The 12,817-nt window shown below is 51.2% G+C and overlaps 2 protein-coding genes across 3 annotated transcripts; both read right to left on the bottom strand.

The window, feature by feature from the left end:
- Window positions 1-3,811: 3,811 nt before the first annotated feature.
- Window positions 3,812-5,376, bottom strand: ZAR1 (zygote arrest 1). 2 transcript variants are annotated; one of them, XM_071744267.1, is made up of 4 exons: window positions 4,507-5,376; window positions 4,343-4,435; window positions 4,195-4,269; window positions 3,812-4,124 (listed from the first exon to the last, which is right to left on the bottom strand). In XM_071744267.1, the coding sequence occupies exons 1-4, from the start codon at window positions 5,374-5,376 to the stop codon at window positions 3,981-3,983; spliced, it is 1,182 nt and encodes a 393-aa protein (XP_071600368.1). In that variant the 3' UTR covers window positions 3,812-3,980. The 2 variants fall into 2 exon arrangements, with proteins under 2 accessions (XP_071600368.1, XP_071600367.1); XM_071744266.1 differs by having other exon boundaries at window positions 4,008-4,124; window positions 4,343-4,701; window positions 4,750-5,376.
- Window positions 5,377-5,970: 594 nt separating this feature from the next.
- SLC10A4 (solute carrier family 10 member 4) lies at window positions 5,971-8,285 on the bottom strand. The gene is made up of 3 exons (XM_071744268.1): window positions 7,774-8,285; window positions 7,287-7,497; window positions 5,971-6,576 (listed from the first exon to the last, which is right to left on the bottom strand). Exons 1-3 carry the CDS (start codon window positions 8,157-8,159, stop codon window positions 6,061-6,063), a joined length of 1,113 nt encoding a protein of 370 aa, XP_071600369.1. The 5' UTR covers window positions 8,160-8,285; the 3' UTR covers window positions 5,971-6,060.
- Between the last annotated feature and the right edge of the window lie 4,532 nt (window positions 8,286-12,817).

Consider the following 12,817-nt stretch of genomic DNA (forward strand, 5'->3'; position numbering starts at 1 on the left):
TGTTAAGACAGTAGGTGTATAAAGCTATGAGGGGAAGGGGGGGGGAATCTCCCTATTGGTAGTCACATACATTACTTGCAGTCTGCAAAATTCAGAGGTTGTGAATGCACATACATGCATCTTCATGGCTCAACTTAAGCCTAAGGAATTTGGACTGACTACCAAAACATGCAAACAGGCAATATACTCATAGCTCAGTGTCAAAGTCTGTAGCATAAAACAAACTGGATTCTGTTGAAACCAATAGCATTTTGTAAAAAAAAAAAAAAAAAAAACACAAAAAAAACCCAACAAAAAAAAAACCAACAAACAAAACAGAAAAAGAATGTAGTCCCATAATTCCTGATTTGAAAGGAACACCCAGTATTTTTATATACATCTCTTACCCACTGTGATTTTTTTTTAATGGGCTCTAATCTAATTCCAGAGTTTAGAATGTAGACTTGAAATTCTTAGCTCTGCCTTTTTTGGGGGAACTGAACCCCCCTAGAAATGTAATTATGCTGAAATGCATTAATTGAAGGCACTGTGCACGCTGTTGGACTGCTGACAGTAGTTATGTTATCCTAACAAGCTCTGTAACTGGTCAAGGCACATCCATAATCACTGTATTTTTTCCCTGTCCCTGATAAAACAATTATTTTGATGGTTTTGTGGTACTGTAGATGGTGTTCTTAATTATTTAATAAGTATTTACTGGGGATGAGTAGTTTTATTTAGGGGTGCAGTACACTTTTATTTACATCATCTTTTACCAGCTTTTTTTTTTTTTTTTTTTTTTTTTTTTGTAAAAATAAAAGAGGTTGTATCTGTCATTTTGTGTATTTTTGTAAGCTGGAGTTTAAATACTTCAGCTAACCAGACTAAACAATGACAATAGAGGCCTGGGTGCCCTGAAATCATGTGGTTTTCTGTCAATGCAACAGCATTTTCCTAGGCATCTTCTGAAGCTGTTAAAGGTTTTCTCATACAACTCAAACCTGTATATACAGAATTCCTTACATTATACGTCTTGCTCCATTTGCAGGGATGAGTGGAACACACCCTATGGAGCAGACTCATGGTGGCTGACTTGCTCTGAGGTTTCTTTAAATTTTTTAATCTTTTCCAAAATTACTCATTCTCAGCTACTGCCTAAGTTGTTACCTACATTACCTGGTGCCAGGTGTGCTCCAGAGCTAAAGCTATGATAAAGTTATCTAGAAATGAGCAGAACATCAGACATCATCTGTAAAATGCAGCAAGTACAGCAGTGACTGAGCTAACACATGCAAAGGAATCTCTTCATGAAGAAGCTGTACAGGGCAACTTCAGGATATCTTTGAAGAATTGGCAGCATGAAGCCTGTGCCTTTCTGCTTTGCCTTTAATCACACAGGTCATGAGCAGCTTTCCTTTCTGCCGAGTCTAGGAACCAGTGCCCACGACACACAGTGTATGATGTCAAGGACAGGACTGCAATAAAGTGGGAAAGGATACAGAGCAGTATTTGGGAATCAAGCAGTAAAAACACTGAATATACTGAAGTAAGAGGAATGATGTGTAGAGCTGCTGCAGAACCAAGGAATGCTACAGGATGAAGGAAAGCTTGTTTAGCGTTGCTGCCCACCACACTGCTCTCCTCCAAGCCACAAAACCTTGCAGTAGCTCCTGACAGCAGGGCTGGCTTTTTGCCATGAGCTGCCACACCCTTCATCAGCTGAACCAGTTGGTGTTGGAGCACACCATGGAGTTCAGCTCAGTTAGGCCTGTTCTACATCTTACCAACAGAAGCCACTGCTACTTTCACTGTAGTTTGTGGGGATGAGAACTCTTTAAGTTGTACTAAATTTGACTTTGGGTCATTACTGATAATAACAGTGTAGGAGTCACTATATTCCCAGCAAATCATCAAAGCAATGCTTGCAAGGATATGTATAAGTAGGAAGCACTTGGCTGCTCTTAATGCTATGAGTTGCTCTATGACTTCAGTGCCAGGGCACAGAGCTTAAGTTCTCAAACTCATTACTGAGGTGCAGCCTTCTCACAGTTGGTCTCCCACAGGGCATCCACCCTCGGTATCCGGGAGCAGACTACAGCTGTTAGACTGGGGAAGGAAAATATAACTGAAGGACATCTTTAGAGGGAAATATGCACAGAAAAGGAAAAATGGATGCCCTGGATGGATTACAGTTGCAAATGCAAACTGATGCAGACTATGGGCAGATGGCTTCACAAAGGGCCCCAACTGTTCCCTCAAGCTGGAGATTTGTCCCCACTCATTCCTGTTACAGGTAAGTGCAAGACCCAACTCATTTAAAACAGAAAATTGCCCAGAGCAGATGTACTCTTCAGGTTGAATAGGGCAAAGACAGAACTTGCTGTGAAAGTGTTTGAGTTGCTAAAGGCAAAGGGTATTTCTTTTTACTGTGATACAGAGGAAAAAATGCTTCTCATGAAAGCATGAAATAAAACAGCCTTTTCTGGGGGAGATAGGTCTACTTATTCCTAGAGTACCTCAAGCTGCTACGATAACAAATAGAGCAAGAATTAAGGAAACTAGCTGGCAATAAATTAGTGCCAAGTAGCAGCAAGTTCAAGGGGCACACTAAAGCAGGAACCTATAGGAAAGCAAGTTACAGAATTACATGGAACTAACACTCACTGGCCTTCTGAACAGACATTTGTTGATGTTTGCCTACCCAGCTATACACACTTCCACTTAGAGATTCAAGACCACGTAGCACTGAAACTGCTACACAGCATGAACTGACTGGTTCCCCCTTTAGGACAGTGTTCTCAGGTAAGCAGGGTACAGGTGTAGGTAAGTTTTTATAGTCAAGTTAAATTTCTTTCCAAAGTTAGCTCAAGATATCTGCAAAAGGCTTTTGTGCCTTTTTATGCTCAATTTCAAAATTAACACCTTTATTTTCATTCTCAGATTTTTTTTCCCCAAAGTTTACCAAACTTCTTGGCGGTAGACTAGCAGGGTGTAGGTTTTATTAGCTTGGGAATCTGCTCAGATGGTGATGCTTGTAATCCTAGAGCCAACTTGTTAAACTTTGAAGTGTAGCATCCCTACAGAGACCATTATCACTCAGCACCAATAGGCTTTGGAGACCATCATCTGGGAGTAACCATGCTAGTTCTGCCATAACCACCCAACACTGAAAGTAGTTGCAAGCCTAGTCCCTGAAGGATGCAGTAGTTTGAGCCTTCCCCAGTGTCAGACAGCTTTACTATTGTACCTGTAGGTACAAGAGGCAGTCAGGCAGATACAGTACCATACTCTGAGCATCTTGATAACATAATGGAAATAAAGATGGGCAACTCATTCACCAAGAGACTATAACATCAGTGACTCCCTTCCTCAGCAATTTGAGAACTGTCCTGGAGGATGCATTAGCCAGGAGCTTTCTTTGGCCTCAATCTAGAGGACAAGAACACCAGCTGAGCTAAATGAAGACCAGGTGCACAAGAAGTTACCTGGTTTTTACAGATTTCCTTGTAATTTTCTAGTGATTAACAACAGGTGCAGGAGACTTCCTACATGGAATAGAACTGCCCAGAGTAAGTGAATACTATCAGGTGTTTAGTTGATGCTCTACTACCTACTGTAGATATTTAATGTTAACTTCTAGTGTTGACTTAATTGAAGGATAGCAGCAGTAAGAAACATCCTTTCCCACATGAGATTCCACGAGGGCCTGAGTTGGTTGCAGCCATGACCATCACCAATTCACAGAACTGTGAGCTCCTCCCCTATGCAAGTTAGCATAAGTTACAACACACACCATTTGAGTTAGGCACAAACCCACCTGATCATTTGAGCGTGCTTTGCAATACTTTTATTTGCATGCTTCCCTAGCTACACCTCCCCGAGTACCTTCAAACAACAACAAAAAAGTCTGCCCTACTTGCAGTTTTCTAGAAGAGTCCTAAAAAAAAAAAAACAAACAAAAAACAACAAACCGAAAAACTAACCCTCAACCCCCACCCCACTCAGATGATGTATTTGAAACTGAATGTGCTATCGCAGGAGAGGCGTTTCCCTTTGCATCTCCCACAGAGGTCCTGGCGGTGGGGCCTCTTGGGGTCCACGTGGCGCATCTTCACCGTGCAGCTGCACCTCGTCTGCTTGCAGCTCTGGGGGAGAAGGCAGCGGTCGGCGGGGGCGGCCCAGGACAGGCCCCGGCGGGGCAGGGAGGTCCCTTACCTGGCAGGTGATGTCCTCCACGCGGTACGGGTTGTAGGACTTCTGGCAGGTTCGGCAGAACTGCCGGAAATAGACCTGGGGAGGAGGCTGGGGTCAGCGGGCGGACGGCGGCGGGCGGGAGGGCGGCGATGGGATGATCCGACCCTACCTTGTTGGTGCCTTGGACGCACCAGACGTAGGCACTCTCCCAGCGGATGTTGCAGTCCTTGCAGTGGTAGTAGCCGTACTTCTGCTCCAGGAACTGCTGAGGACAAGCGTTACTCGACGGGGCGGGTGCCTCCCTGGCCCCGCTCCCTCCCGGCCGCCCCTCACCTGAAAGCGCAGGCGGGTCTTGCCCGCCGCCGGCTCCCTTTTTTGCGGGGCAGCCGGCGGATCTGGTGGCTCTGCCTGCGCTGCCGGCACCGCTTCCGCCACCACCGCCTCCTCCTCCTCTCGGCTCTCCTGCGGCCCCGTAGCCGGCGGCTCCGGGGTGGCGGTCGGGCGCTGCCCCAGGGGCTCGGTCGGGCGCTGCCCCAGGGGCTCGGTCGGGCGCTGCCCCAGGGGCTCGGGGCCGACCTCGGGGGGCTGCTCCCAGCTCGCCCGCACGGCTGCCGCCTCGGCCTCTCGCTGCTCCCGCACAGCAGCCGGCTCCTCCTCGACGGCTACCGCCGCTGCCTCCTCCTGCTGCGGCCTTCGCTCCGGCTCCGCTCCCGGCTCCTCCAGGAAGGCGGTAAGTCTGCGGGAAGCCATGGGCGAGTAGACGGCGATGGTACGGGGGAAGCGCACGGCGCGGGTGCTGGTGGTGGCGGGGCTGCCCTGCTCCTGCTCCGGCGCCTCTCGGGGCCGCGGGGCGGCTGAGGGGCCGGGAGAGCGGCGACGCAGCAGTGTGCGGGGCCCCAGGGAGCACTGCACCGAGGCGTCCTGCCGCGGGTTGACCTGGACGCCCACCTCCTTGGTGTTGGCCTTGCGGAGCCGCGGCGTCAGGTTGGGGTTGACCTGAGAGAGGATGGCCCTCAGCTGCGCCCGCTGGTAGTTGTCGAAGTACTCGGCGGCCGTCGCCGGGTCCCCGTAGCCCGAGAAGTAGCCGCTGCCCCGCGGCCGCCAGCCGCCCGCCGCCCCCCCCTTGCCCTTGGGCGGTGGGTAGCGGTAAGCGTAGGGGTGGTAGGCGGCGTACAGGTAGCTTTCCATCGCCTCCTCCGCCATCACACCAGACCCGAAGGAGCCGTCGCGGGGGGGCGGCATTAAATAGCCCCAGCGCCGGGGCGGGACCGGGGCCGGGTTTCCCCCGCCCCCGCCGGGCTCCGGCCTTCGCGGCCCCTTCCCATTCCCCCCTGGGCCGGCGCCTCAGGCAGGGCATTCCCACCCCTCACGACCACAGCACAATTCCACTGGTGAACCGGGCAGCGCGGCCCTCGTTACCCCCGCGGGATTAATCAGCGGGGAACACGGGTTTGGTTCAGCTTTGCCATGTATTTGTGGTGAAAACAACAAGCACAATGCTTTTACAGCGGGTGGGAGGCACGGAGATAATGCGCGAGAAGGATGTTTTGTCTGCTCATGGGTCTGCACTAGCGCAGAGCAGCACTGGCTTTGCCTCTGCAAAATGCTGCTCTGCCTCCCGGTACCCATTCCTGCTGCACTCCTGTGGGCATGAAGATGTAGGGTTACTGGCTTGCATCGCAATGATACTTCCTCCCTGCTTTTTAAAATTTCTTTCATATGTATTTTTGAGGAAATACGAATGTCACATTAATAAACACCTTGTACAATGGAAGCAGCTGGAGAAATGATGGGAGGCTGGGCGGCTCCACTTGCGCAGAGGTGAATGTGGCCCTAGCCTGGTGGCAAGCACATCACACAACCCTGGGTGTTTCCTCCTTTTCTTGCCTATAGTGCCGTCTGAGTCGGCTCCATCTGAATGGAGTTGTGCTCCTCCACGGTCACTGTGCCGTACGAAGTATCAGGCACCTCCTCTTCCTTCAGTTTCTTGTAGGAAATATCCGTGTCTTCCTCCTCACCGAGCGCATCTTGTTTATAGCGGTCTCTCCCGTACATCTTGTACGCCAGCACGAAGAGTCCCGCTTCTGCTGACTGAAACAGCGCGTAGAGCAAGGGAAACATGTACATGCTCCCTATCAGCTCTGGGGGGAAGGTGAGTTTTAGGATGGCGGTGCAGAGCTGGACGTTTTGGCACCCTGTTTCCAAAGACACCGTTCTCCTGCAGTGCGGGGGCATTTTAAAGACGGTGGCTAAGCCATATCCCAAGGCATACCCCGCCAGAGGCATCAGCACTGCAATGGTGTAGACAGACGCAGGAATATGTGCCAGCAGATCTGGGCCCAGCATGGTCCCAGTCAGGATGAACAGGATCACCAGAGTCACCAAGAGGGACCATAGGGAAATCTGGCAACAGATACAGACATTGATAAATAGCACAGGGGTTATTAGTTTAAAAGAAAGATCATAGTAGGTAGATGATTGATCGACTCTAAATTGCAAACCATAGTTGTGCTTCCCTTACAGGGTTTGTCCCTGGATCAGGACTTCAGTGGTGGTTGATCATATGCCAGGATAGGAAGGAGCTGAGATTCCTTCATCATTTTGCTTTGGGGTGACTTGCAGGGAAACTAGAAAGACAGGGCTTGTACCTCACTTTCCCTTTTGTAATTAAGCTAATTTGTTTGCATGTTTTAAGAAAATGCCTCCGCGCCTGTGGGTTGGTTTTGCGATCCCCGGGTGTAGTGGGAGCAAAGTGAGAGCAGGCTGCCAGGGAATGCCTCTGCTCCAAGGCCCTGGAAGCTTTCTGGGGTGCAATGCCCTTCTTGCCGTGCTCTGGGGAGTACCTTGCCCTTATCACTTTCCATCTCTGTGCTGCCATTTTATGTCAAGACTATCTGTATCCTTATATTCCACCCAAGGAGGGGAACATGCCTGTGTGAAGCTGCCATCGGTTTGGAGGGACTGGAAAGGTTCCTGCAGCCCCACATCTCATTCCCTTTTCCAGAGGGTGCCGTAGCTGCCCTCATGGACCCGCTGTCAAAGCTCCCATCCCCGGTCATCCCCCCCAGCACAGCTGCCCCCTCAGCCACCCCCGTCCCCGGGGCCGTGCCTACCTTCACCAGGAGGTCTGCAGCACGGGGGTGCCGGTATCGGATGAGCACCCCCAGGCCGATGGGCAGCAGGGTGCTGCCCAGCGTCAGGCTCACCGCCCCCAGGGGCAGCAGCTGCACCAGGGCCGTGTTGATCCAGTGGCGGCTGTAGACCCAGAGGCAGAGGGGCATCAGGAAGAGGGCCAGCAGTGTAGAGGAGGCCGTCATGATAATGCTGCGCCGGAGGAAACAAAGAGACACCGGGTCACCGCCCGCCCGGCGGGAAACCGCAGCCTCCTTGGGAAGGGGGCTCTGCAGCCGGCCGGTCGATTCTGACAGCAAGAACATCCCCGCCCGCATCCCTGCCCCGGGAGAGGCAGGAGAGCGAGGCTGGGGGTTTCCAGCCGCGTCCGTCCTGGCACCACCGCCGGTGGGTGCCCAGCAATCCCTCCCCGCGCCCCGGGACCGCCGCAGCCTCCCCCGGCTGGCTGAGGGTGAGCGGGGCTCCTACCTGAGGTTCATATCCCCGTCGACGAGCACCGACATGAGGTTGGAGAGGTTGCCCCCTGGGCAGCAGCCGCAGATGAGCACAGCCACGGCCGCCACCTCGTCCAGGGCGAAGATGAGGGCGAGGAGAAAGGCCAGCAGCGGCATGGCCACGAACTGCCCTAGCAGAGCCAGCAGCAGCCCCACGGGCCGGCGCAGCTGCTGGCCTAGCTGCCCCAGCTCCACGGCGCAGCCCAGCCCCAGCATGGTCACGCAGAGCGCCAGCCCCACCAGCACGCTCAAGCCCTGGCTGAGGGAGCGGTCCCCGAAAGCCTCGCCGCCCCCAGCCAGCGACCCGCCGTCGGGGCCGCCGTCCTCCGCCGCCACCGGGGGCTGCGCCGAGCCGGCCATGGGCTGCGCTGGCCACGGGAGCCGCCGGCTCCGCGCCGAGACCCGGGAAGAGACAGCGGGCGGCGGGGGGCTGTCAATGCGGGATGCGGCGGTGGCTCGCCTCGGCGGCCGGCGGAGCCCGCATCCCGGTCCGGCTCATCCCGGCTGGGCGCTGCCGATGTGCCGCGCTCCCTCGCTGCGCCCCGGCAATCTGCTGCCGTCCCGGCCCCACGCGAGGCCACCCCCGCCGTGGGCGGTGTCTCGCTGCCTCCCCGACGGCAGCAGCGCCCGGCCCCCAGCGCCGCCCGGCCCCGGCGGGGGGAAGCGCAGGCGGGGGCTCATTGCCGGTGCCCCGCGTCCCCGGTGTCACCCCCGGCACCCCACGTCTGGAGCCGGCACAGCCGCCTGCGTCTTCCCTTTTCCGACAGAGGAACTGTGGGGTCGGGGGATTTACTTCGTCGTCCGTGTCAAAAAGGCAATCAGCGTCGCCATGTCACCCGATGCGGGCTGTAGATATCCGAGCTCGTTCCCCCACACGGCAAATTGTCGACCGCTGCGAAGGCTGCAGGAAGGGGTGAGGAAGGATGGAAAGCTCTTTTAGGAGTTTGGAGAGGCACCACTTTCTGCTGGTGGGGTCCCAGAAGTTTGTGAGGAGAGGTGATACCTTTCTAGAGCAGTCGATGCAGGTGGAGGAAGCAGACAAGCTTGCAGGCACACAAGCATTGAAATCAGGGTAAGAAATGTCCATCCATTAAAAACCCCATCCAAAAGGGATTATAGGGGGTTATATTTATGTTTCCCCCGTTTCACACCTTTCATTTAATAATTGTGTTCCTTCAAAAGCAAAATACTCTTTGGGATGCCAGGCTGGGCTCAGAAGGGCAGGAGCTCCCAGAAGAGGAGGGCAGCCTCCCAGAGCAGGGTGCACATTGGTGACTGTGCACTTGGCACTGGTGCTGGCTGTGTCTCTGGATCATAACTATCTCTTCTGCTTTGACCCAGAGCATTTAGAGGGTTCACAGCCACTGCTTCACATCACTGCTCCTGGGTGGGAGTAGTTGTCTTATCAGGTAGCATCCCTAGGGGCTGCCCCTTGGCTTACAGCCAAGCCTGCTGTTCTGCTCAGGTCACAAGCTCAAGGAGGATGCTCAAATTTAAGGAAAGAGCCTATGGAAGCTGCTCTGACCAGCTGCTTCCTTAAGCTCTGTCAGAGAGCAAGTTTCACAGAAATTAATATGGGTAAAATTTTAGGCTGCCACAGGGATTGAGTAGAAATTATTGGTGAAATTATTGGTGAAATAATTATTGGTGAAAAAAGATTATTTGCTTATTAAAACTTTAATTTGTACTTGGGGCACAGGTGACAGAGGAATTACAAGTATACCAAGTGACAAAACCTTGAGGATGGCAACTTTGCCAAAATGAGTCCGATTAATATCGTTCTGCCTGTGCTTGTTTCCTTGTCATTAGCTTGAGGAGAGCACAGGGGAGGTGAGTTACCAGAGCTGAACAACACAACAGGATCCAGATTGCTTTAGTTTGTTCATATTTTTGGTCTCTGTCTGATGCTAGGCTAGGGGAACATGGGTTCTGCTTGGCAGACAGAATCCTCTGGACTTAATTTTCAGGTCTGCATATTCCCTGAAGTGTTTGCAGTGTATTTATTGTGCTTCCTAAAGTCTTACTCATGTTGTATCATACCTCATCCTTCATGTAGCCAGTATTTGGCTTCCCATGTAAAGGTCATTTGCTTATCATACCCTCCATGCTTTGTAAGTAATGCCCATGCAGTGTCCCTGTGGCAGGGATCTCAGTGTGGGTAAGGCCAGGCAGGGCTGGTTGTGCAGAGCACAGGGCAGCTGCATATCCAGCAGGTGTGAAGGGTGTGGGCCCTGTTTTATCTCCAAATGCCACTCCCCAGACTCTCCACTGGAACTGGGCTGGTCATGGGAAGATATTTTTTGTGTCATAAGATATAACATATAGGCAGTTAGAGGAGGAGTTCAGTAAAACGAGATACAGTGCAGCAGATGTGTCCTGTTTCAGAGCCCACCCAATCATCTTAAATTTCAGTTGCAAGAGACACAGAACTGTGGCATTTCTAATGGGAAATTGTTGTGAATGCATCATAAAAAATCAAGACCTTGTGAGACTTTTCTTAAAATTTATGAGCTGAAATTCGAATTTAACTCTTTATTTAAACAAGAGCAGTACCACTGCCAGGTCTGAACCCAGCTTTGTTAATTGCCCATCCAGTGAATAGTGTCACCCTGGTCAGCACCCAGCATAATTCCACCACCCAGTGTGTAGAGTGAAAAAATGTTCTATCTGCTGCTAAGCATGGTTCTTTTCTCCTTAACTTGCTGCAGACTTTCCCTATATGTCATAGTTAAAGTACACTCTGGAGTCTGGAGTGATGCTAAGTAGTTTTGCAGCATCTGGCTGTCAGGCTGCCAGCTCACACGTAGTGCACACCACTGTGTATCTAAATCAATGACTAATTCCTGCTCTGTTTTCCTTTGTAGAGGGCAGGAGGAAGCATGCTGCCTACCCTGCTATTACTGGAAGCAACAGATGACTATTCAAGTATAAAAAGACTTGGCAAATAAAACTAACCATATATCATTCTCTAATTATTCCTCGTTAGTTCTGGGGAAAAATGGGTGAGAGGATAAGAGATAGCGAGAGTAAGAAGGGGGAGGGAAAGAACGAATTGAAAATGGTTTTGTTGTCATTTGTAACTTTTGTTACATTATTTTTAGGTGGTGTCTGATCTCCATAGGAGAGCACCTTGATATAAACAGGTCTGGAGTAGCACAGAACCATAGAATGTCAGGTTGGAAGGGACAGCCTTCTTGTCCAACCCTTCTAGGTAATACTATAGTTTATATGAGATGTCTCAGCACCTTGTTGAGCTGAGACTTAAAAGTGTTCTAAGTGGGGAAATCCACCACTTCCTCTGGGAGACCATTCCAGTGTCTGGCTGTCCTCATAGTGAAAAATTTACCTCTTGTGTGCAATCGGAATCCCCCTAGGAGCAACTCATGCCCATTGCCCCTTGTCTTATCCATGTGACTCCTTGTAAATAGGGAGTCTCCATCTTTTTTGTAGCCACCTTTTAAGTATTAGTACATTGGAACAAGGTCTACCCTAAGCCTTCTCTTCTCAAGGCTGAAGAGAAGCTGTCCTTCAATAACTAGGGACTTTTTTTGCTCTTGTATTACATGCATTTCTGTGCCTTCCCTTTATTTAACTGGAAACAAAGGAGAAAAATAGAGGGTAGGCTGGTATGTAATATTGACAGTGCTGGAAGAAATGAGCAGTGACCTTGCTCCAGCACGTTTTGTGGAGATGTTGTTTCAATCACTTGCCTCTCCTGCCAGAGACTAAAAGCATCTGGCACAGCCCAGGATTATGACAAAATTGCAACCATAGCATATACATAATGAGGTCCCTTCAGTGTCCCCCAAGGGACATTGCTGTGGGTGTTGTGTGCTGTGCTGAACTTGGGGCAACAAGAGGAGGTTCTGTGTGTGCCACGGGCAGGAAGGGTTGGCTTCCAAATCCCGGGTAAATCACAGTTCAGGACTTGGAAGCCTAAATCCTGACTGCCTTGCACTTCAGTTCATGAGCACTGCATGAAGGGAGGGTGATTGGGTGAGAAAGCAAGGGGCAGGCACCTCTTTTTTCAGGCTTCCCATTTCAGCTCAGTCTCCTTGTCACTCCCCGCTCCTCCCGCCCCGGCGTGCTGTGCCCGGGGGAGATGCTGCGGGACGGCGTCAGCCCCGCATCAGCCCCGCCTCGCCTCCCGGGGCCGTGCCGGCTGATCCGCGGAGCTGCGCCGGGTGTTTGCAGAGGAAGAGAGGCCCCGGAGGGTGGTCCTGGAGGGGGAAAGCTTTCGGTCACTGCTTTTAAGCCATGGTGCTACTGAAAAGGTGGGATGAAATACTGGCTGTGAAAGTAATGTTCAGGTGAGACTTGGCAGGTGTGGTTTCTGATTTTAATGGGACATATGATCCCTTTGTTTCTCCTTTACTTGCCATGCATCTAGGTTATGGGTAGAAACAAACATAAAATTTTAAGACTTCACTGAATAGGAATTGTAAGATAATTGTGCTATGTGTGAGATATTGGTGGTTTTGCTTGTTACCCATGATTGTTTTTTACTGGGAAGGATGCATTTACTGAAAGAGGTTCCTCTCTGATCCCTGGCTCTTGCTTTCTCTCTCAAGAGCAGATGCATAGAGCAGACTTTGGACTTTTGCCTCTCCCAGCCTATAGCCTATACCCAACCTTCACTGAGCCATTTACTACAAGATCTTACCATTCATAGCTGTTTATTTTTTTCTTTTTTTCTTTTTTCAATTTTTTGGGAGCTGGCTCACTAACTAGGCAAGAAAAAATATTTTTAAAAATAAGATGATTCATTGAGATCTGTACCATTAAATTGTTCCTAAGAGACCTACCCAGCCAGGCACAGAGGGGCTGCCTTGGTGAGGATGTGCTGATCAATCGATGTTGCTCCTGCCCCAAACTGCTTGTGTTTCACACAGAGTGCAGTTGGACCATGCAGGTGGAGAACACACAAGAGCTGTGGGTTTCCCATTAGTTCACTGCTCCTGCAGCTGCCTTTGGAGCAGAAGGGCTGGGGCAGATGAGCCTTCCCTGCCTCCCAGCCT

The sequence above is a fragment of the Heliangelus exortis genome, chromosome 4, assembly GCF_036169615.1.
Source record: "Heliangelus exortis chromosome 4, bHelExo1.hap1, whole genome shotgun sequence".
In the NCBI taxonomy this organism is placed as follows: domain Eukaryota; kingdom Metazoa; phylum Chordata; class Aves; order Apodiformes; family Trochilidae; genus Heliangelus; species Heliangelus exortis.